Below are 24,860 nucleotides of genomic sequence, written 5' to 3'. Positions count from 1 at the left end.
TGAGCACACGGGTGCTTAAGAGGGAAGTAGAAGGAAGGAATGGGCAGAAAAGACGATCTCCTCTGAAGTGAAGGTCGTTTTTCCAAAAGAGTAGAATTTAGTCTCAGTTTAAGGAGAACACTTTTAAATAGCTGGGACAGCTCCAAACTGCAGTTTAGGGAACGAGTGTTTCAAAAGAACAGTGCTTTAAAAGTCCTGGCAAGGCAGCAAGAGGATGAAGAGTTGGTTTTGCGTAGTTTTGAACACAGGAGTAAAGAAGCAGAGGCATCTCTGACTAAAAGGACCTGAGATCCTATGGCATCAATGGGTCAGCTGCAGGGGGCAAGGGGTGTGGGAGGCGATATTTCTCTCTCAACAACTCCCAGGGCAGCCACCCCTCCCTACCCAACCCCCCTACTCCCTTCACCCTTCCTCCCTCCACTGTAGGGTCCCAAGGGGCAGCACTTCTTAAGCGGGAGCCCTCAGGCACCATCTCTGCAGTCTGGATTCTTCCTGGAGCCTGGAAAGTTCTGGGACAGGAAGCCAGGTCTGCAAGGCCGCTGGGATGAATTTAGACCTGGAGGCCTGGAGGGAAACTGGAGCCCTGAAGTCCACCCACGTCCTTGAAGCCGAGGGAGGAACACATGCTCCTAACAGTACTTCTCAGGGATCAGCGTGCTCCCCACCCGACGGTGATTCATACTCACTTGAGGCAGCAAGGACTGCCTCTAACTGGCCCCCTCGATTCCGCCTTAAGGGTCCTCAGACATATGTGAGAGCACAGGCCCCGGATCTCTTTAGTCAGCTGAGGCCAGTGCTGCCGGGGTCCCTCCAGTCCCATCCCCCAGCCCCTCCCTCTGGGACTGTATCTAATAGAAGAAAGAGCACAGAGGAATTGGATGAATCAAGGGACCTGGGAGACTGGGTATGAGTTTGAAGACCGAGAACCTAAGGCGCAATTACATATTATTGGAAACTCTTGTGGGGTGTGTGTGGGTAGGTTAGGAGGCTGAGTCGACCTGGTGAGTCCAGCCCCAGAACAGCACACAGCCCCGCCCCACCTTCCCTGCCATCAGAGAAGGGGTGCCACAACTCCAGCCGGGACTCTGCACTTCCCCCTCCCTGATTCTCCTCCAGAAGAGCAGGTGGCCCCCCTCTGAGGGCAGGGGCAAGACAACTCACCAAGTCCCCCTGCACTAAGGCGCTACTGGAAGCTCTTCCTGAACAGCAGTGCTGGCTTGGAGCGAACCCGTGCACCCCCAAAGTTGTTCTCATCCTGCAGCTGAGGGACGCAGGGTTTAAGTCAGCTGCCCTGCTTTAAATCAATCAGCCCCCCCCTTTAAGTCAGGTGACCTGACTTTAAGTCACTGTGTGCCCCTCATGCCTGCAACTTCAAAAGTTGGGAACTTCACTTTGATCCCAGCAGCTCACCGAGCTGAACGCACACTGTACTCACCCCCAAGCCTGGCCTAGAGGCAGGATATAAGGTAAGGGGATGGGCGTGCACTCATGGTGATGAGAGTGTACTTCATGGACCAGAAGGGTCTAGGCACTCTGGGGTACAGCGAGCAGTGCACGATACAGCAGCTCCCTGGCAAAGCTGGTGATGCACAGGGAGAGCAGGCACACCCATGCATGCAGAGGGTCCAGGACGGGAGCTGGAGCACAGCCAGCTGGGAGGGTGTGAAAGCGGAGGATCTGAGCCTTCTTGAGAAAGGCAGACACAGAGGATGGAAGAGAAACAAAGACCAGATGAAATATGGATTTGAAAAACACACCCTGCTCTTGAAATTGGCGTGGGGGGGCACCCAAGATTTGAGTCTTCTTACTCCCCAGTACCTAGTGCTTTGGCCTTTGCCCAAATACTTATAAAATTTACTGATAAGATCTAGCCCATAGAATACTGCATTTGTACTGGTATCGCGTGTTAATGTTTCTATAGTGGAATAATCTTTTCTACAAGAATCACGTACACTATCTGACATAAATTAAAACCCCTCTTTATAAAGTACTATATCGGACTTCCCTGGTGGCGCAATGGTTAAGAATCTGCCTGCCAACGCACGGGACATGGGTTCGAGCCCTGGTCAGGGAAGTTCCGACATGCCGCGGAGCAGCTATGCCCATGCGCCACAACTACTGAGCCTGCAGGCCACAACTATTGAAGCTCGCGCGCCTAGAGCCGGTGCTCCACAGCAAGCGCAGCAAGACAAGCCACCGAAATGAGAAGCCCGCGCACCGCAACAAAGAGTAGCCCCCGCTTGCCACAACTAGAGATGCCCGCGCATAGCAAACAAGACCCAACACAGCCAAAAATTAATTAATTAATTTTTTTAAAGTACTATATCCGTCTGTACAACTTCTCTGGGAAGAACAGAGAGATGGTGTGGGAGAGTGAGAAAGACCAATATTTAGTGCACATCTCTCATGCAAGTGCTCTGCTGGCTCAGATACATTTATCCCCACTTTACAAAGGAGGAAATAAGCTCAGAGAGGTTTCGTAATTTTCCCAAAGCCAAATAGCTATTGAGTGGCAGAACCAGGATCTGAACCAAGTCTGTTACCTTCAAAGCCTAAGTCCTCATCACAACAAAACTCAATTCATATTTACATTTATCGAATTACATTGAAGACTGGGGAGTTCTTGGCACAGTCCTGAATAAGAGTGAAAAAGAAAGAAATAGCATTGTTCCTACAGTCAACCAAAATTTTTGGAGCAGCTGCTAGATGCCTGGCCCTTTTTGGGGTTCAGCAGTGATCACGACAGGAAGAGTCCTGCTTTCATGGACCATGTAGTGGGGAGGAGAGACGGGTGCAACTTGGGTGAGGGATTTCACCTTGCTGGGCCTCTGTTTTCTCATCTGGAAAATGGGACGGGTGTTCCTCATTTTCTGGGATTGTCCAGCCCTCACATTCTCTGATTCCATAAGAAGCATTTGTTTTCCTGTTTCTTTAAAATTCATTCAGGCCATGAGCCGTGATGAATGTTGTTAGCTGCTCCCCAAATCACTCTATTCCCACCCTTTTCCTGTGACCAGGTCTTTCCTGAAACATGACTCACAATCAGTCAAGTCACAGAACCTAAGGGGCACCCAGCAGAAAAATTCCAACCCTTGCTTCTAAGGAGCTCTGCGGTCTACCTGCCAGGTAAACTTAACTCACCTGGCACAAGGTGGTCATCTCCAGTTTCACATCAACGTGATCTCAGGCACAAACCTCCTTGTTTTTCCATTTTGTCTTTAAGTAACTTGTTGAAACAACTGTACAAATATGACAAAGATATAAAATCAGGCATCTTCTGCCCCCAGTGCCTACTAATAAATGATTTTCTGCCACTTTAATGATAAACATAGAACATTTCAACATTCTGCTGCCCTTATTATTTGTCATTTTTGTTGATATTTCTATTGAATACATCTTTCAATATTTTCACAATGGAACATTTATGTAGGTTGTTCCACACCCAGCCTTTAGTGGAAAAGGTTTTGTTGTTATATTTCTATTATGTTTCCTTTAAAAATCATTATCCTATTTAAATGGATTAAGTCAAATCTATAGGTATTTCTTATGAATATCGATGAAATGAATACATAGAGGGCAGCAGTACAAGTTGATGGGACTTGAGAACCTCTATTAGCACAGTTAAGTATAAATATAATCTATATGTAAACCAAAGTACATGCTGAATGAGATTCTCTGACTCTTTTTCACTGCCTGCCCCTCAAGCCTGTGAGAAATGGAATATTTCTTGCCAGCTCAGTAAACAAAGGATGTCACAGTCATTAGCACCTGCAGCCCTCCAGTGTGAGCCACGGGCGATGAGGAATTCAGGACATGCAAATACAGAATACAGGCCCAGAGAGCTGAGGTGCATATCAAAGGAAGGATTTCAGTGAGCCCAGACTCTGGCATCTTCGTATACAAAGAAAAGCGCTACATTCCTCACCTTGGGAGAGCTGGTTTTCCTTAGTTAACAATCACCTTTTGATGTTCCCCATTACCTGCGCCCGGCCCCTGCCCTGTCCCCTCCACCCGATACTGTAGCTCAGGGAGGAAGGAGCGCCGAGGGACTCAGCTGAATAAGGGGCCTGCGAGCCTCGGGAGGAGTTTTCATTCGCTTTCCCCGCAGTCGGGAGTAGGGGCGCTGACGCTGCAGCCGGACCCTGCTCCTCCCTTGCCCCGTTTCCCCTCCGAACGCTCAGGCCGACCCCCTCCCCACGCCCCACAAGCCCCGCGAACCAGGCCGAGGGCAGCGGGGAGAGGAGGGACCGAAGTTCCCCGGGACCAGACGCTGGGGGCCGCTCTTTCTACACAGCAGCGGCGGGTGGCAGCGAACCCCTACCCCTCAGAAGCTGGTCTTGCGCTGCCGCCCGGGCAGCGGACCAGGCGGAGGGTCGGCGCCCACTTACCCGGCCTGCGGTCCGCACGACTCTCGCGGCTTCGGCCGCCGGGGCCCGTCCAGAACCAGCAGCCTCAATGAGGCCGCCCTCCCCTCGGCCTCCGGGGAGTTCCATGACGGCGGAGGGAAGAGACCCCGAGCTGCGGCAGTTCCAGCTCTGAGGAAACGCGGGCTCCGTTCTGGGCGCAGGGGGTGGGACCGCTCTGACCCGAGGCCTTCCGGGAGGGAGGGGGCGCCGGGGGAGGGTGCCGCCAGGAGCGCAGGGCCCCGTCGGGGGTCCTGAAGGGGCGGCCCGGCCTGGGCCCCCCCCCACCTTGTGACCGCAGCCCAGGCCTTTTTCCTGGAATCCTACACAAAAAAGAAAGTTACACGGTCTATAGTAAATATTCACAAATGATTGTTGCTGCTGTGCTTACTATCCTATTTAAGGTGTGAAATCCATAAAACACTTTAAGTTCAAAATTAAATATGAATTTTTACCTTTCTAATTATATCTCTGCTATTCACAATTGTCGTTAATGGATCAGAGACTGTGGCATCACTGGTTAAAAATGAGCTTGTGAAAAAAATAGAACTCAGGCCCACCGGACCTACTGAATCACAATCTGCACTTCTACAATCTCCCCAGTGTACTTGTGTACCCATGAATAGTTGAAAGGTACATTTCTACCTCGACATGTCTTTTGTGTCTGAGAAATACACACATTTTATCCAATTTGATATAAATAAAACATTCAAAAATGTATATGCCTGTGTTGAAACCATCATTTTATCATTTCTTTTCCAGATAAGTATAGTCTCTATACTGGTTTTGTGAATCACATGCCATACTCTTTTCTTGTAGTTAGAAATAAGGTAGAGAAAGTTACTTTGTAATATATATATATTTGTGATAATTGAAGACACTCTTCTAAATTAAAACCAGTTCTCTTAACCTGCTGTTTTCTTCTTGGGTCACCTTATAAACTCTTCCCGTGACCACATGGCATGTGTACCTTTAATTTCAGGGACTGCTGACATTCCAGGATATGGCCATACATTTCTCTCAAGAGGAGTGAGAGTGCCTGGACCAACATCAGTGGAAATTGTACGGGGATGTGATGTTAGACAAGTATAGGAACCTGCTCTCCTTGGGTGAGGATATCTTCCTTCCAGAATTCCTTATCCAACCACAGCTTTTAGAGTCCTTCATTTGTAGAATGTCTCCTGGAATCTTCTGCTTCCTACAATAGGGTTTCAGATTGCAATGTTTCAGGAAATATTGGGAGTTGGTGGGTATAATTTATCTTATGCTTTTAAAATTGCAGCCTCCCTCAACCACATAGCACAGGGAGAGCAGCTGGGTGTTTTCTGACCACCTACAGGGTTTGGAAAGGGATGGTGGGAGGGACGGAGATGCAAGAGGGAAAAAATATGGGAATATATGCATATGTATAACTGATTCCCTTTGTTATAAAGCAGAAAATAACACATCATTGTAAAGCAATTATACTCCAATAAAGATGTTAAAAAAACAATAAAAAATAAAATAAAATTGCAGCCTCCCTTTTAATATACTTTGTAACTGCTTGGGATGTGTCTATATGAACTGTGTACTATATGCTTCTGTTATAGTCCTTACAATATTTTATTGTCTTATTTTCTGTAACAATTTCCCATGGATTCTTTGGGCTTAAGGTATATTAAAAGGGAGACAGCGATTCTGGGGCTTCCCTGGTGATGCAGTGCTTAAGAATTCGCCTGCCAATGCAGGGGACACGGGTTCGATCCCCGGTCCGGGAAGACCCCACTTGCCACGGAGCATCTAAGCCAGGCGACCACAACTACTGAGCCTGCGTGCCACAACTACTGAAGCCGATGCGCCTTCAGTCTGTGCACCATTTATTTTTTGGAGAATAAAACCACCTCTGAGTGATTAAAATTTAGACCAGCTAGTCTAAATGCTTTATCACCTGTTCTTAAAAACACTGATCAACGGAACGAGTTTTACTAGGGATAGCAGTGTAATTGTATTCTGGAGTTCATATCGGCAATATGGTTTATGACCTTGATGCTGGATGACGACATTTCAATGGTATAACTGCTATTAATTGTCTGTTTGTTCAACGATTAAAGTCTCACATGATCTGAGTTCAGACTGGAGTCATCCTGGTTGCTTTCTGTCTATTGCAGATTTCTTCCAGTATGAAAGGACAAGAGCAATATGGCTTACTTTACAAAATGTCTGCAAACTAAATGATGATATAAACTACATTCAATTAATTTATACATACCCTACTGTAAAACTGGGTTTGTTACGGTGGCAGAGCCCGGTAATTATGTAAAACTGAAACCTTTATCTGCACTGGTTCAAGTTCTCTTCCTAAGAATATGTTTATAATCAACATTCTTTCACAATTGACCCAATTTAATTCACCATAGCATTGCTCATATTAACTAAATGGAAAATTCTAGGCTATATACAAATCCAGAAAGGATTTAGATCTCCTGGAAGTGGAGTTCCTTTAAAAATCCTGCGTGGACTTCCCTGGTGGCACAGTGGTTAAGAATTCGCCTGCCAGTGAAGGGGACTCGGGTTTGATCCCTGGTCTGGGAAGGTCCCACATGCTGCGTAGCAACTAAGTCCATGAGCCACAATTCCTGAGCCCGCGCGCCTAGAGCCCGTACTCCACAACAAGAGTAGCCACCACAATGAGAATCCCGCCCACTGCCATGAAGATCCAATGCAGACAAATAAACAAACAAAAACACAAACAAACAAAAATCCTGGGAATATACTTTTCAGTAAAAGAACAAAGTGTATTCAGTCCTCATGATTAAAGAGAAAAATCAAATAGTAGTAGGAGGAAAGGTGGCTTTGATTCTCAGTTTGTGGGTTCTGAATCTGAATTAATTATTGTCCTTACCTCAATGAGACACAGAATTGTAACCAAAATCGTCACTACTACAGTTACATATATTGCCAAGATGACTTTGTTGTTATAGCCATATCCTGGAACTTCTTCTGTGAGCTAAAAAAAATAAGTAACAATTTTTTAAATACAAGGACATGGAAGGGATGAAAGCTAACTATTTTTAATCCTATTCAAAATGATAGTTAACTGTTCTTAAAATACTATAAAACACAATCCTTTCAGGCGAGTAGCTTCTATAAGAACAAGCCAAATTTAGTGTTATTAATCTTATCATTAGCATTTCTTCTACAATTTATTTATCTACACATTATTTATCTTGTGTTATGCCTTTTCTCGTCTACCCTAGGAATAGTGGCACACTCTCTAAACGAGCAAAATGGGAGATCACTGTCTTAGCCAGTTTCATGGCTGAAGATAAGATACAGACTAGGAGCCCATGGTATTCCTGCTTGGGCACGTTAATGGCATGTCCTAAACTGAGTAAAAGTCCAGCTCCCATGTGTCAGGGGTTATCCTCACCTCACTTGACTGCTGCTCTTTCTGCTCACTCTGGGCTTCTGTGCTCTCACTGATATAGTTGTCAGTTTTCCACTGGTCCGTATGCCATTCCTCTTTGGAAACATTTACTTCTTGCTGCTTGCTGAGAAGTTTCATCAGGAGGCCTGTTTTAAAGATGAGGTTGGCACAGGCCAGCTGCACGTGGGCCTCTGAGCAGTCCATTTTCAAAGTCTGGATAACATGAGAAATGAGCCTTCGCATGTCATTGCTGGGGATGAGGGACTGTAGCTGCTGGTTTAGCTGAGTTTCAACTTCATCACCTGGGGATGTGAGCCCTGGGAAAGTGAAGCCTGTGGGCTAGGGGATAATTCAGTGCCCGTGTTGTGGTACTCCCATTGTGTTTTGTTGGTGTGTTGAACAGTTGGCATACTATTATCTGCAGCAACAGTAGAATGAGCAGTGGAGACGTTCCTATGGGTAGTTTCCAGGGCCGTTTCCTCCTGGCAGAGTAGAGTTTCCTCTAGAAATAATTTCATCAGAAACATTTTGTGCAGTATTGTTTTCTGAACTAGTGTTTTCTGCAGAAGTGTCTGTAAAACAAAATAATGCTGGAAAAGGCTTTTCCTGAGAAGTCACTTCTCTTGAAGGTGAAACAGCCTCTCGTGGAGGGGAATTTATGAGACTCCTTGCTACAGAGAACGGAGAGCTTGCAAGCATCATTCTATTGAGTGAACTTTTCTTTCTGAACTTTCGACTCCTTTTGACTTTGGGTTTTCCGTGGACCCGATGAGACTGAGTTTTATGGAAGATGTATTTTTCACCAGAAGGTGAGATTAGTTCAGGAGCCTCAATATTTCTAACTCTAGCCTTTACAGCTTCTAAAACAAAAATACTGTGGGATAAGTCTTTTGATTTGCTTTTAACCTCAGATGGGGATTTTGGAGGGATGGAGGCAGAAGGCCTGCCCTTGAAGTACTGTTTCAGGGAAGAGGAGCCTGCTGCCTTGTGTTCCTTTATGAATGAAGACTCTGCATTGGACGACTTTCCCACCAGCTTCCTGGGCCTCTGCACCATGAGAAGCTGTTTCAGCTTTCTTGGGGATGGCCTCCTGAGCCTTCTTTCTTCGGCAGTGTTCGCCACAGATTTCTGGGCATTCCGTTTCCTCCTCACGCTCTCATCTCCCACTGCTTTGAGGTGCATTTTCTGTGTGCCCCTTGGGCCCCTGAGGACCCTGTTCACTCTCAGCAGCTTTTTCTCTGTACTCTCAATCTTTGCTAGGCTGTCTTTCTCTGGTTGGGCAGCTTCCAATTTCTTTTGAAAGATGCAGCGTTTAAACATGGCACCTAAATGGTTGGAACGCGTATGCGTGGCAGGTTTATCTTCCTTTTTAACCTCAGCAAATTTTTCTTCGGTTTCTGCATCTAACAAATTTTCCAGAAAGTGAAGTTTCTTCAATTTATTTTTATTAGTTGAATTGTTGGGTACAGCTTTAACAGAAGGGCTCCTTGTACTGATTTTCAAAATGCCCAGTGGCATATCTCCATCTTGTGTATTTGAAAAAAGAAGTTGAATGAATGGTAATAATGTTGATTCCACATCTCCTAGATTTCCCTCTGAGATAAAAGGCAGTATGTAATTCAGTGCACTGATAATATCACTTTTATTATTAAAGTCCAGCTGCTCATTCATGAAGCCTGACAAGCTGACAGCACTTTATCTGAGGATGCCCTCTCTGACTCAATACTCAGCTCGCTGCTGTTCTTCTTCCAGGCTTGCAACACCTTCATCAATGATCCTTTTGCATTCCCTATAGATGTTTCTTCATCTGTCAAAAATAACTGTTTTTGATCATTGAAGACTGATGGGACAGCTTTTAGTCAGTCCACAGCCAAATAAATTAGGAATCTGTCAACGTTTGAGTGCCACTTAGGAGAAAAAGAAACACACACTTAAGTCTATGACTGGCAACAGCAAAATGATATCTCTTGAAAAAGTGGCTATCTACTCAGAAAATTCTGTAGCGTGAAATATACTAACCGTATTCAGGATTACTCCACTGGTTCCCAGGGGCCAGTACTGAAGAAAATCCAAGGCTGGAAGACAAATATTCCCCTACTCAGCGGGACTCTCTGCAGATGTACTGTGACTCCTCAAATTTATATACCCGATCCTGTCCTTCCTCAGAGGCAGAGGAGTGTGAGGCTTCCTCTATCCACCTCTTTAGTGTGCTTGTGTCCTTGCTACTATCACAGATGACCACGACAACGACCCCTGTTAACAGGTCGTCATCTGGACATTTTCTTCTCCACCCACCCACCGAGTCCTTTGCTCACTCCCTGCTTCCATATGTCCCAGCCCTCATAACAGAAGGCTCTATACAGGAAAAAAACACTATGTCCGCCTGGGCTCATTGCTAAAATTTGGGCAGGGATCTGGGGTATAAGAGATTTGCCCAATTTCAGGCCAACGTGGAATGTTCAACAAATCAATGGAATAATACTTGAGGTCCAAAATGCAGAAAGGAAAAAGCAACTTCTGTCAGATGGCTACTTTGCTTTCATTTCATTTTACTTCTAAGATTTCCAACTTTACTTGGAGAACCATCCAAAGCTTCTGACTGTGTGAAGGTAATGTGTACCATTGTGTAGCTGGGCTTCACTTCCAAAAGGATTAAAAGTATTTTTCCTAAGGGTCAAAGGAGGAGGGAAGTGTCATGAGACAGGAGGAGCATGGGCTTGCAGAGAGCCCAAAACTAGAGGGAGGAGATCGGGGCACTAGGGTAATAGCACTTAACACCTCTCATTTTGTTCCTCCTCACCTGTAAAAGGAGACTAAAAATGCCTTTTCTGCCCACTTCTGGGGGAGAAGGGAGTAATACAACTAGTAAAAAAAAATTGTTTGGGGGAGTTCCCTGGTGGTCAAGTGGTTAGGACCCGGCACTTTCCCTGCTGTGGCCTGGGTTCAGTCCCTGATTGTGGAGCTAAGATCCCACAACTGTGTGTCACAGACGAAAAAAACAAATTGTGTTGAAAAATCAGCGATATTGTCTTTATATAACTAGCAAAGTGTTATTATTTATGATGTGCTCTAGATCAGCGATAGAGACCTGTATTCAAGCTACGTGGGCATGAAAGCACATTTTGGAAGTCACCAAGTTAGTGCCAATAAATCTAATATATAGAAAAATAGTTGAAAGCCCCTAAGTGTTTTGTGGATAGAAAAGCTTGATATTCAGAGCAAGTTCAGAGCTGGACAGTCTAAGAATGAACTAGCTCTCCATTCCATTAGAAGGGCTAGGTAGTAGCTTCTGGTTATGGAACCAGAAATCTCAGCCTCCAAATAGGACATAAAACAGCATCACTTGTACTCTTTATACAATTGCAGAAACAAACAAAATAAACAAAAACATATTTACACCTGTCCTATAACACAAATGGCACTTGTGACCTAATGTATATAAAATCAGTTTACAAACTGTGATGCACTCTATCAATAAGTTCTCATTTGCAGAGAGCATAGCATAGGATATGTGGCCATTAATGTTAATTCCCTTCCGGCTTCCATTCCTTTCTCTTGTCCCTTTATGTATGTGGATCAGTAACATTATTAAGCTAACAATGTAACTGAGCAACTATTAGCTTAATAATGTAACCAACACTCTGATTCTTACCAAGGGGGTAGTTCTTACAAACTTAGGGAGCTGGAACTCTGAATGAATGAATTAAAATAATGAAATTACATCATTGATTTTAATTTTAAATTAATTTTAAAAATTATCATCATTGATTAAAAAAAAATTAAATTAAAAATTTATTATCCCGCAGTTGAGACTCACCACAATGTATGAAGTCTGTCAGGCATTCACTGTCACAATGCAGCTTCACTCTCTTACAGACAACCTCAATGGTATTTTTAAATTGGCAGAGGCAGCAGGCCATACGGCTAGGTTAAGATCCTATAAATGGAAACACAGATAATTAAATTCATAGTAAAAGAGTTACTTGAGTAGGTAGAAGAGGTAGGCCAAGACCACCACAGACCAGTTAAAAAAGGAGTTCTTGGGGCATATGGACTGGAGAACTGAATAGGGGCCGGTTGGCCAATTGCTGCTCTTGACTGTTGTAAATAAATATAGAGGAGGAGAGAGGTGCCCAACAGAAGGATTAGAATGGCAGTAGATATGGTATGCCTAGAAAAAACGGAATACGGATTAGAATTGGGTGACACTGATCTGTACTTTAATTCAGAAGTATCTCCTTCCAACCCAAAAGCGTCACTTTGGGTTGAGACTATTCAGGAAGAAGGCACACTTCTAAGAAGAGTCTGAATAAGACCTCACCTTCTGGAATCCTTTTCTCAGTTCCTATTTGTGAGTAGTAATATATTAGAAGTTATTCTAGTAATAAAAAAGCATCATGTGGTTAAACAATAACAAAGATCGCATTGGCCAAATCTAGACAAAAGGAACATTCCAAAGAATAACATTATTATTATAATAAGGTATAACATAGTTAATTTTTGAAAAAGCACATGAGTTCATGGTGATACTCAAAATGAAGTGGGGGAGCTCTTCTGTATAGAATAATGTCAGCTAATAAATGGAAAATGGATGATAGAGTAGGAAAGTGTCATTTTGCAACTATCAATGTAATAATCGATTCAGACAAAGATTATCATTGATGCACAGTTGGGTGAAGAGTTGTTTGAAAGTAGGATCTTCACTGATCCCAAAGTATCACTCCACAGATTATTTATCAATTACTAAGGGGAACAATAACTTTACCATGGAGAGATATGGAAGAAACCACCTTAATCAAGTGATCAAACTTAGCACTGGGCCATCCTGCTGGGATGGACAAATTTCAGCTTCCTCAGGGGGTTCTGTAGGTTCATCTGGGCACCCCAAAAAATCCCTAGGTAGGCTGTCCTCAGGATAAATGGCATCCATACTGGGATCTAAATAATCACCCTGCAACTGTCGTTCTAGACCCTGAGTGTTTTTTTGAAATTGGCCTATAGTTCCAACAATAATTTTGTCAAGCCGTTGATGCTGAACTAGATCTTTCTTCAGGTTTTGGGGTGAAACAATAAACTTCATTGGTGTTGAGCTGTTACTACCTAGAGGTGGAACAAGTATGAACAAATGACTGGTGACCTTCAGCCTCGTCTAGACCTATGTGTTTAGTCTTACTTTTGTGTCGAGAAGGGAGAACCAAGGGCTGATACTGATCCCAGTCTAGCACTGGAACTGCCTCTGGGAGCTTTTGATGTTGGGTTTGCTTGTTATTCAGATCCTGATGTGGAACAGCAAACTGATCTGGCCCTGTAGACAGCTCTCCAACCGAATCCGTGTCCGGGTATGGAACCTCAGTCTCCGTCAACTCCTGATGAGGGGGGGCAAATATCTGGACTGGAGACAAGGACGTTAAGTAATTAAAGCCCACGGCTTCTGCCAGGGGTGTAAGGGCATGGGGCAATTTGGGAAGAGGTTCTGAGGACTGTGAAGACCAAGCCTCTGTCAGCCGCGGGGGGTTGGGGGTCACCTGGACGGGGCCCAGGGCCCACTTTGGAGGCTGAACTGCCTGGACTAGAAGCCACCGTCCTTGCCATGTGAGGAAGAGCCGAGGCAACCAATGGCACAGCCGGGACATAACATGCAGCGGCTCCAGGGGCAGTGACCCAGGCCAGTGAGGAGCCGGAGCCACAACCTGCATCTGAGCTGAACTGCTATGCCAGCGCCGAAGCGACGGCTCACGTTAGCAACCGCGCGCCCCGCCCCCGCCTAACGTCCCTCCCATTATTTATGACGTCTTTAGTTAAGCCACCGTTATTAGGCTCCTGTGGAGATCCAATCCGCGCCACCAGAGGGGGCCTTTCTGCCAGAGTCCCCAGGGCTCAAGTCATCCTTCCCCTTGCAAAGGCGACAATTACCTCCTGCCGGGCCCTCTTCCCAACCCCGCCCTGCCCTCCCTGGCCCCAAACAATGAGGCGGGATTTGGGCTGCAGACCCGAGTGGCCCCAAACTCCAGCAGCCCAGGGGTTGAGGGGGGAGGGAAGGATGCAGAGCTTCCCGAGGAAACCAAAGGACCTGGCATTCTGGGAAATTCAAAAGTGCTAGTCCAGTTCTGGCAATCTGAACTCTTCCTCCTCAAAGCTGAAGTCTGAGAGACATTCCTGCTCCCTTTGGCCACACGGCTGACAAGAAAAGTAGCTGACCTGCAAAATGAGCACCAGTTAGGGTGGCGGGAGGGGAACACACCTTACAATTATTCGAAAATGTTGACATTTCCTGCAAACTCTCAGTATTCACGTCTCATTATTCATACACCACTCTATTATTAGGGGTCACCACTGAATCAGGGATGACTCCAGAACTTCTGAAGGAGGAGTTTGGGCAGGTGAGCAATTCATTCTGGGAAATAGAGTCTAAAACCACGGCCCTTTACATTACTATGGAAAACATCCCCCAACCCAACTTTTCAAAACAGAGCCATTAATCTAGAAAAAAACTACAGTGTCACTTTTCAGAGGTCTACCTTGTGTGCACATATGGAGAAGACACTTAGAATATTAAAGTCAGCATGTTAAGTAATTTTCATGTTAAGTAATTTTCTTGAAATACTGTAACTAGCACTCAGTTTAATTTCTTCACAGTCCTTTTCATAATCTATTTAATTTAATTTTAATTGTCTGGTACACCTTTAACACCTAAACTCCAAGAGAGAAGGAGCTTCACCTTATCTCCACTGCCTAGCACATAATGGTTTCTAAATGGAACTGATTCCAAGATTGGCCTCATTTAGGAGTGGATCTGTTGTTATAATCAGGTTTCCAGAATCTTTAGTATCAATACAGAACCCTTTCCTCTCACATTTCATAGGAAGCTAGACTTCTTAAAGCCCAAACATGGATACGTTTCAAGTTTCCTTGACTGATTTAAATTGAATTTAAATAATTATTTTGTACGGGAAAAACTTTCAAAATTTTTACATTTTTCAGAACATAACCACCTTTTCTTTCTCTACTTTCTTCCCTTCAAAACAAGCTTTGCAACATTGGGGTGAGTTAAATAATCAGAAATCTAGCCAAAAATTAAGCACTCAGTGACATGAAACACATTTTTTGCTCCTTTTAAATAAAAATCCTATATGCAGTACATTAATGTTTTCTTTCAGAGACTACGTTGACCACTTAATCCCTAATTTGACGCATCCATATAACTGGTTTACAGGAAGGTTCTTTGGCAAAATATTTAACACAAGATATATATGAGATGCTGAGATCTGGGTAATATACCTTACTTGAAAGGCATGAATAGTTTTTAAACAGTGTAGCATAATCACACTTAAGACCATAGTTACTTTGTTTCCAAATCCCTGCAATTCTATTTGAGGGGAGTTCTAAAAGGCCTGTGTCTTCTCCTGTGTCCACAACCATAGACGTACACTGGTGGCCCTCAATCCTGCTCTCCAAACTTCAAATAAGGGGCCAGAGACAAGGCCCGGGACTTGGAAAAGTCCTAGAAATTCCCTGCCTCAAAAGCAGTTTCACCTTTTCCTAAGTAAGACAGAACTGAGTAGATATGCTGAAGTCTTCCACATCCTGCTGGTTGTTTTGAATTATGGCTACACTGGCTGTGTACCCCTTGAGATTTTATCTCCACATACTTGAATTAAATCCTGTAGTTCCTCTTCGGTTCTAGCATCTGTGACCTCTTCACAGGGTCTATATGCCACAGCCGTTTTACCACTTTCTGTAATAAAGTTAACAAGGATCAATTCAGAAGTTTTCTTGTTCTAAAACTTCCTATATACAATGGTAGCACCGACTAATTAGACATTCTTTTGACTTCTAAAAACAGAAAATAAGACCATTTTCCTAGAAGTTCCCTCATCTGACACTTCAGTTTTTATTATAATTATTTGTGAAGACATATATAAGAAGTATCAACTTTATGATAAAGTTTTCAAAAACTTTATGATCTTAGAAATAAGAACTAAGGGGATTTCCTGGTGGCACAGTGGTTGGGAATCCGCCTGTCAGTGCAGGGGACATGGGTTCGAGCCCTGGTCTGGGAAGATCCCACAGGCCACGGAGCAACTAGGCCTGTGCGCCACAACTACTGAGCCTGTGCTCTAGGGCTAATGAGACACAACTACTGAAGCCCACGTGCCACAACTACTGAAACCCCAGCACCTAGAGCCCGTGCTCTGCAACGAGAGAGGCCACAGCAATGAGGAGCCCGCACACCACAATGAAGAGTAGCCCCCACTCGCCCCAACTAGAGAAAGCCCGTGTGCAGCAACAAAGACCCAACACAGCCAAAAACAAATAATAAATTTATAAAAAAAAAAAAGAAATAAGGAATAAGGACATAGAAATTAAAAGCTGTGGAAACAAAAATGTTCAATCAAAATACAAATAAATAGGAAGGCATTAGGTGGGAGTCAAAGTGAGTTCAAACCTGGGAGAGATACCACTGGACTATAACAGATACTTCCTATTAGAAGCAAGGCAAGTGCCTACTCCTTGGGACCAAAATTCTACCAGATACAATGAACAAAGCTTTGGAGACAGAGACAGAGAGAGGGAGCATTTGAACACTCTACTGGTAGAAACTGGCCCATGTACCCTTTGGACAATACAGCTTTCCTCAAGGCAAGCTAGAGCCACCAGGCTTTTTGGTCTAAGGAGTTTTGGGTACATATAAGGAGTACCTTGGCATATTAGGCACAAACAACCCAGGAATTTAGTTTGGTTCTTAAAGGTTGTTACCCAGAGTTGACAGCTGATGGAGATTCTGCCTGACGACCAGAGAAGTCAAACTTCACTGGAAGGACTGCCCAGGCTGGAAGGCCAAGACCAATCAAGGGTCAACTCTTACAAGCCAATAAGGTCTCTGACAACTTAGCTAGGATTTCTCAGTCTCTAAGCCTGCAGGGCTGTGAAGCAGGGGAGCAATTCAGTTCCGGGAATCAACTAATCATAAAGTTTCCTTTGGGCACAGCCTGTGACATTCTCACCGCTGTATAACTCGATAGGGAACACAATCAACGCTATTCAATAGCATGACCAGTTTCAAGGCTCGCAAAAACATAGCCGATTATTATATAAGAATCACATTCACCCAATACATTAGAAATGAAAACTGAAATTCAACTGATTCCAAAAAGATAGCCTAATAAACACTTCAACAAGAAAACAACGGTAATAATAATAGTCAACATACTTTGTCTGCTTACTATGTTTCAGGCATAGTTCTAAGCTTTTTACATTCATCATCTCATTTACTCTTACAATATCCCCCATTTGGTGGTAAGCTGAATTACTAACCCTATATGCAGATAAAGAAATTGCAGCTTAGAGATATTAAATACCTTCAAATATCTCTGGCTAGAAAAACCTACAATAGGGACAACAACAACAACAACAAAATCTAAGAGACAATGTTAGGACTCAAACACAGGTGTCCAAGGCTTATAATCACTACACTACTCTGTATGATAAGCAAGCAATTGAGGAAGAAGTGGATCAAACACTTTCTGTATGAACTGAGGCAAGTCATTCTACATCTAAACACTGGGGACAATAATATTTGCTGTCGTTCTTCTCATAAATGCCACGAAGAACAAATTTAAGACTGTTGCTGTGAAAGCATATGGGGAATGAAAGAATATGTAATGTTTTAGATAACCATTATATTCATCGAATTAACTTTTCAGATAAGTTTATTTGCTCACTGAAACTGAAGCACTTCAACGACAATCAAAAAAGTCTTACCTAAAAGCACAATCAGTAATCTCTGAAATGCAACTGTCATAGCTTTCTGAATAGCAAGCTTCTGGGTTATCTTCCTTTTCATAAAGAACAATAATGACCCTAAATCCAACCAAAACAGATGAATTTAAAACGCCTATATGAATAACTGATTTCTAGATTATATGTTTAAAACTAAAAATGCATCTGTGATTCTTAGATCATTACCTTAGTGATTAAGGGCAGGCACAACACTGGGCTACGGGTGAATGTCTCCGTTGCAGGTATACCCTGGCATGGCATATTTTTACAGCTCAGATCTATTCTGGAAGTTCCTAAAATACTAGACGGGAAATGCAAACTAAAATCGTGGCAGAAATCTCATATTACAGATTTCAAATGGACAAGCTTAGGCTGCACTGCTACAGACACTGCTCTCCTCTGCGTAAAGGGCTGGACTCATACAGTGAGATAGATTTGGTTGTAGTGCAGATGATCTGGCCTCTCCTCCACCATCACCCACTCACGTGAATGGTGGAGCCTCCTCCACCCCATTCGATAACAGCCCTGCCTCTGACTTAAAACCGTAAGCCCAAGTGCCATGGATTCTAGGAAAAAACTCAGTAGCAATTGGAATCCCCTTTCTAGGGATCTACATTTACTTTTTCCGCTCAGGCCATTTTATAGGAGGCAAAGGACTGAACATTTACACATGAGTTTATTTCAATCTTCAGACAATGATTTTGTTGAGATAACTGAAGGCCAGATTACATGTGTATTTGAAGAATTATTTTAGCACAAAACAAATTATTAACCAAACAAATAATAATAATAACTAATTTTCCCCCCTCCTAAGCTTCTTGGCAGGCAGTGAGTTCTAAAATTCTAAAGTTTAAGGTGCTGTCAGGTATTGCCTAAGATAAAAACCTATAGGGCAGAAAAGTTCTGCCCAGGGCTTTAGTTGCTTAGAAAAGGTGATGATGTATCTGAAAAGTTGAGTTTCAGAAAGAAAGGAAAAAAGAGAAATCCCACTCCCTCACCTCCCCCCACACACACATACTGGAAAACAGACCTTCCTCCAACTTATCCAAAGGTTCCTCAGCCATTCCAACTCCAGGACTCCAGCACTCGTGGGAGGGCAACACCACCTCTAAAGCACAGAAGACCTTCAGGCTTTGCTTCTGAAGTGGTGTCACAGTATCTTCATTTTCCCTTTCTTCAAGGTTAGAAAGATCCTGAAGCTGTTAGGATTTTGAATTAAAGGCTAGACTTCAACATATTCTGTTGTTAGAAATAAATACCAAACTCCAGCAATCCCAGGTAATAGTTTAGGTATGCTATCCCTTCAAAATCAACTGAGACTTGCAAAGGAATGACTAGATATGGACAACTATTTTTTATGATATACCATACAAATACTGGAGAAAGTTATGGACACCACCATCCAAGTCATTGAGATTATCACTAATTCTAGGTGGAAGGCCAATGCTCAGATACTTCCATGTGGAAGTCTCTCACATCTCCTCCCCATAGCCATGTTCTATTCTTCTCTGTAAAGTCTAGGAGTTCGATGTTGAAAAGAGTCTGCTTAGTCAAAGAAAGTCTACAGAGTTTACCTTAATGATCCTTTTTGACCACTCATGGAAAACAAAAATGTAATTTGCCAATTCTTGGCATCTGGAGCTGTTTACGGCAAGCGTATTATGATGAACCACCTTATGTCTGGTGCCAAGACGAACCTAAAGACATAAAAGACTTAAAACTATCACAACCCTACATAGAGATTTATTTTGGATATACCTGAGATTTATTAATTCCAATTTCATAGAGTGTTTGTGAAGATTAAGTAGGACATTTTAAGCAATGAGTTCACAGTGAGTCCTAAATAAATGTTATTTATTATTTTTAAGTCAGTACTTTTCTGCATCATTTCCAGTGCCCCTGATTAACAGAAGGTTCCCTGACATCCGGTGGTGAAAGTGATGATGAAGGCATCCAAGGAAGCCCAGCAGAAGCCTATTATGGGCCTGGGGGTAAGCAAAGGAATGGACTGTTTTACTCGTCTCATCCTGTAGCTCCTGCTTGAGAATATGACCTGAAGAGGAGACAAGATGGACCTGCCACTGAATTAGGACCTGAATCTGTAGCACCCCCTCCCCAAGTTACTAAGCCCTGTTAGAAGAGGGAATATGTATACCTCTATAAATGTAAATGAAGCAACCAAAAGAATTAGAGGTTCATCTGCATTAACAGGCTTATTTGACAGTGCAAATATTTCCAGTCTTAACTCTCTAAAGAACTTACATATTACTGTGGAGTTTTTATATCACTAGTTCTTTCTTAGATGTCCATTACCATTTTGAACAGAGTGTAGTATATAAATATAGTCATAAAAATTCAAATAATACAAATAAAATCACAGCATTGTTAATTCTTTATGGATTTGTTTGTGCATCTTCCTCTGTCACTAGTTTATGAGCTCCTCAGTGCTTGAAGGAACCACATATTATTCTTTCCTTCTTACCAGAAAGAAGAATACATATTGGCATATAATAGAGGAGTGATGGTCTGTTGACTGAGTGAATGAATGAGTACATAAGAAAATGAAGTTACTTTCTCCAACTGAAGCTGCCTGCTGGGAAGGAGAAATGAAGATTAATTTTTAAATATTGAGTGTCGCATGGGATGCTAGGCCCTGTACGGTGAGTCATAATGGAGCTGTCGTGGACAATTAGGAAGCTTCAGAAGGGCTTGAGCCCCTGGGTAGTAGAGACAGCTGACATCTGGGATAACCTTGCCACAGGTCTTGCTGGCAAACCTTTCCCTTCATGCTACTAAGAAAAGCTCAGATACATTAGGCCTTTCCTTGGTTTTATTTTAAGATGTTATTCACTTTTCTGTATTTATAAAAAACACAGGGGAAGTAAGATAAGAAGTATGTATACCTGCCAATGAATAAAAGAACACATAATTGGAACTTCCGTGCTGGTGCAGTGGTTAAGACTCCATGCTCCCAATGCAGGGGGCCTGGGTTCGATCCCTGGTCCGTGAACCAGGTCTCACATGTATGCTGCAACGAAGAGTTTGCACACCAAATTTCAGGAGCCTGCAAGCCACAAAAAAAGGAGCCTGCCTACTGCAAGTGGGGAGCCCACATGCCACAACTGGGGAGCCCTTGAGCCGCACCTAAGGAGCTATCTGCTGCAACTGAGATCCAGTGCAAGCAAATAAATAAATAAAATTGAAAAAGAACGCATAAGTAAAGTAGGGAAAAATTTCGGGATTGTGGGTAGTAAACTAAGGCTCTGCATTAAATATACAAATCTAATACGAATGCCCTTTCCTCTCAACTCTATAGTGACTTGGAGAACATTTTCTTCATTACGCTATCAGTGACGGGCTATATGCTGTGAAAATCTCACAACCTACGCTTATGGAATGGTCTTTATGTGCAATATAAGAAAAGTACTCATTACTCACAACTGATACTAAGTAACTGTTTCATAATCTTTCCAGGACCATCTGTCATATCTGAGTGGTACGTGAAATGGTCGCAGGGTCCGCAAATAAAAGCATGTCTGACAAAAATCATTTCAATCCCAGGGAGTACAGCCAGGATTGAAGAGGGTGTTAAACAGGGTACAGAACTGAGAGTTAGTGTACCTGGAGTCACATCTGAGGAGAGTTCTCAGATTCAATAAAGGTGAAATCAGTGAGTACAGAAATATGGGTGAGAAGAGGCAGCAAGGTCAGTAGGAAGTAGCCAGAGCAAGAAGCCAATCAGAGAAGACACACAATTATAAAGGGAAAGGTCTGGGAAGTCTAAGCCTCACTCCCTTATTCAGAGGAATTGAAAAGGCCCTGAACATAATGAAATGTTAATTCTGGGGAGGTAAAACTGGACGGCATGTTAATATGGAATAAGGTTTCTACAATGCACTAAAGAATATTTACCCATTTTCTGGAATCTGAAGTGAGTTCTTAATAGGCAGTTTGAGAGTGATGATGATGATGAAGCCTCCTTTATCTTACATCTGACAAAAGTTTGTCAAGCTTGGGACTTCGCTGTTGGCACACTGGTTAAGAGTCTGGGTGCCAATGCAGGGGACACGGGTTCGATCCTTGTCCGGAAAAATCTCACATGCCGCAGAGCAACTAAGCCCGTGTGCCACAACTACTGGGCCTGTGCTCTAGAGGCCGTGAGGCACAACTATTGAAGCCCGTGTGCCTAGAACCCGTGCTCCACAACAAGAGAAGCCGTCGCGATGAGAAGCCCATGCACTGCAACGAAGAACAAACTCCGCTCGCCGCAAATAGAGAAAGCCGGCATGCAGCAACAAGACCCAACACAGACAAAAATAAATAAATAAATTCATTAATTAATTAGAAAAATTTTTGTCAACTTCACATATTTAAAATCCACATAAATGTATATATAAGTAAGATTCTTGTGAAGATTTCTTAAATTAAGGGGCAGCAGAAAATGCCATGGGGTTTAACATCAGTTAAGTTTGGGTTTGGCCTCTAGTTTCCACGTTTACTGTCATGAACCTTAAGTAAGTCACTTAAGCATCCTGAGTTCGAGTTTCTTCATCTAAAAAAAAAGAAAGAAACAACTGGGGAACTGGGGGAACAGTGGAGCAGTGCATGTGAGAGCATTCTGTACACCACAGTGCTGTACAAACGCTGGCCATTATTTTTGTTTGTCAGTTTGTTTGTTTTTTCCCTGGTATCTTAGTTCCCAGACCAGGGGTTGAACCCGGGCCCTCAGCAGTGAAAGTGCAGAGTCCTAACCAGTGGACCACCAGGGAATTCCCGATGGTCTATTAGTTTTAAATTCAGCACTTCATCCCAGTAGAGCGAAGAATTCCACATTTGGACCCACCTTCACTGGAGATGTGTGAAAAAGCTGCTTCTGGTCGCATGGCTTTTGGGCTCTGTGGGCATCCCTTGCTGAGTAAAACTTGATGATGGCAGAGAACCCAGGACCTCCCACTGCTGCGTTTGGGAAGAGTCGGACCGAATACAGAAGGCCAAACTGAGAGAAGACTGTAAACAGAGAATGTTTTAGGGTGGTCTCACACTAAGTAAGTGCAGTAAATTTCAGGCCTAGGAAACCAAACCGCCCATTCCTTTATATTCCCCCAGCCCTTCACCACAGGCAACTGTGGTGAGCCTGTAACTCCAAACACTTCTCATTTCATGAACAAGGTTCCGTCTGAAATCCTAAGCTTCGAGAAGTATTAGGAGGCAATTCCTTCTGTTGGGGACTAACTCTCAAAAATCTATGGGGGTGAGCTGACTGCTCAGGTCGTCTCTAGGACTAAGATTCCTCTCAGCAGAGACCACAGGCAGATGAGGTACTGAAACAGTACCCCGGGGCGCCCAGTTACTGGGGCACGGGGTGTCTTCCTCCACCCTTCCCTCCCCTCCGGCTCGGCTCAATTGCAAAGTCTCGGGGGTGGGTCCAGAGCTCAGCTCCCACACCAGCAAGGTTTTGTCACCCTCGATGGGAACCGCAAAAGGTACCAACTGCACCATCCCACCGTCACCGCACGTGCGCTGCTCGGGGAGCAAGTGGACTACGCTTGCGCACGCGCACCCGTGCTTTTTAAATACTTAGTGGCAATAAATCTAATATATAGAAAAATAGTTCAAAGCCCCTGAGTGCTTTGTGAATAGAAAAGCTTGAGATTCAGAGCAAGTTCAGAGCTTGACTGTCTAAGAATAAATTAGCTCTCCATTCCATTAGAAGGGCTAGGTAGCAGCTTCTGGTTATGGAATCCGAAACTCTCAGGCTCCAAATAGGACATAAAACAGCATCACTTGTACTCTTTATAAAATTGCAGAAACAAACAAAATAAACAAAACTATATTTACACCTGTCCTATAAGACAAAGGGTACTTGAGACCTAATGTATATAAAATCAGTTTACAAACTGTGATGCACTATATCAATAAGTTCTCATTTGCAGAGAGCACATCATAGGATATGAGGCCATTAATGTTAATTCCCTTCTGTAGGACATGGAAAGGAGACGTGACCCATGAGCCCCCCCCCCCCCCCAGCAAACTGAGGGCTGGCGAATAAGCCAGAACTGCAAACAGTCCTGATTGCTTTGAGCGCCCCCCCATCCCCGCCGCAAACCGGGGGCATGCAAATAAGCCAGAGTTGTGAACAGTTCTGAATGCTTCGAGCGCCCCCCCCCCCCCCCCCGGCAAACCGGGTGCCTGCAAAAGAAGCATTGAGTGCTTTGGGCACTGATCCATGAGATGTCCTCAGTATAATCAGTGGTGGGAACGCAAGGAAATGTCCTTGTGCTACTTCAGTATAATCAAAATAATGGTGGAAACTTTGTGCTGTTCTTGTGCTCAAGGACGAAGCATGGCAAGTGCTCACGAAAGCCAATTATTGCTTGTATAATTAATAAAAACATAGGTTGCTGCTTTGGCACTTCTGAAATGTTAAGAAAACAAGTCTTAAAGTGTAAATCTAGATAATGCTTTAATAAAAGTTACCACAGCAAGACAGACGGCGCTGTTTTGCCTGAGCGAGCAGCAGCCCTCTCCTGCTGTTTGGCACAATTCATCTCGTGTGATGAGCTTACTTTCGGCCCTGTCCTAAGAAACTACAATATTTGACGCCCGAACAGGGACCTGAAGGTAAGTAAGTAATCGCGTGATCGCGGGACCGAAGGGGAAATTGGTCTACTCAGAGTAAGCGAAACCTTTGGCAACAGTAGAGTAACTGTAATGGGGAATTCCCATTCAGTAGAATTCCAATATAGTAAACTCCTGAAACAGTTATTATGGAGTTCAGGAGTAAAAGTGAAACAGGAATCTTTTGATGAATTGTTTGCACTGGTACGTAAACATTGTTACTGGTTTCAACCTACTGGTCACAACCAGTTAAATTTAAAAGTTTGGAAACAGGTTATGCGAGCCTTAAGAAGAGCTCATCAACATGGAGACCCTATATCTGTCCGTGTTTGGTCTCTTTGTAAATTAATTTCCCTTGCCCTGAAACCATTACAATCGGAAACGAAAAGTGACAATGGGGCGCGTCCTCAGCGTCCGAATTCTGCTCCCCATCATTCTGCTGCTTTTCGTACTTTGTTTCGTGAGTCTCCTATAGAGGACCTTCCTCCGCCCTCTCCTCCCCTTGTGTCTGAGACGAGAGAGAATTTTTCGGATTCCAGTGATGAAGGGGCTTTTTATGATGGTAATAAAGATCGGGAGCAGGTTAGCAAACAAAATGAAATGCCACTTTCTCAACAGAATGAGATTTCTGACATACCTTCAAATTTAAAAAA

General features: G+C 43.6%; 1 protein-coding gene across 1 annotated transcript in view; it reads right to left on the bottom strand.

Moving 5' to 3' along the window:
- The window catches only part of LOC309817783 (RAD52 motif-containing protein 1-like), a gene marked incomplete at both ends in the record, with an annotated part of 93,235 nt that extends 70,147 nt beyond the window's left edge, over positions 1-23,088 (bottom strand). Inside the window, 2 exons of the mRNA XM_082682087.1 lie at positions 22,537-22,630; positions 23,008-23,088. Of these exons, the coding sequence (XP_082538213.1) occupies positions 22,537-22,630; positions 23,008-23,088 (175 nt within the window). The remainder of the gene's footprint in view (positions 1-22,536; positions 22,631-23,007) is intronic.
- Positions 23,089-24,860: the final 1,772 nt, after the last annotated feature.

The sequence above is a fragment of the Grampus griseus genome (genome assembly GCF_964374135.1).
Source record: "Grampus griseus genome assembly, contig: HAP1_SCAFFOLD_202, whole genome shotgun sequence".
NCBI lineage: Eukaryota > Metazoa > Chordata > Mammalia > Artiodactyla > Delphinidae > Grampus > Grampus griseus.
This window is presented reverse-complemented; position numbering and strand designations above follow the sequence as displayed.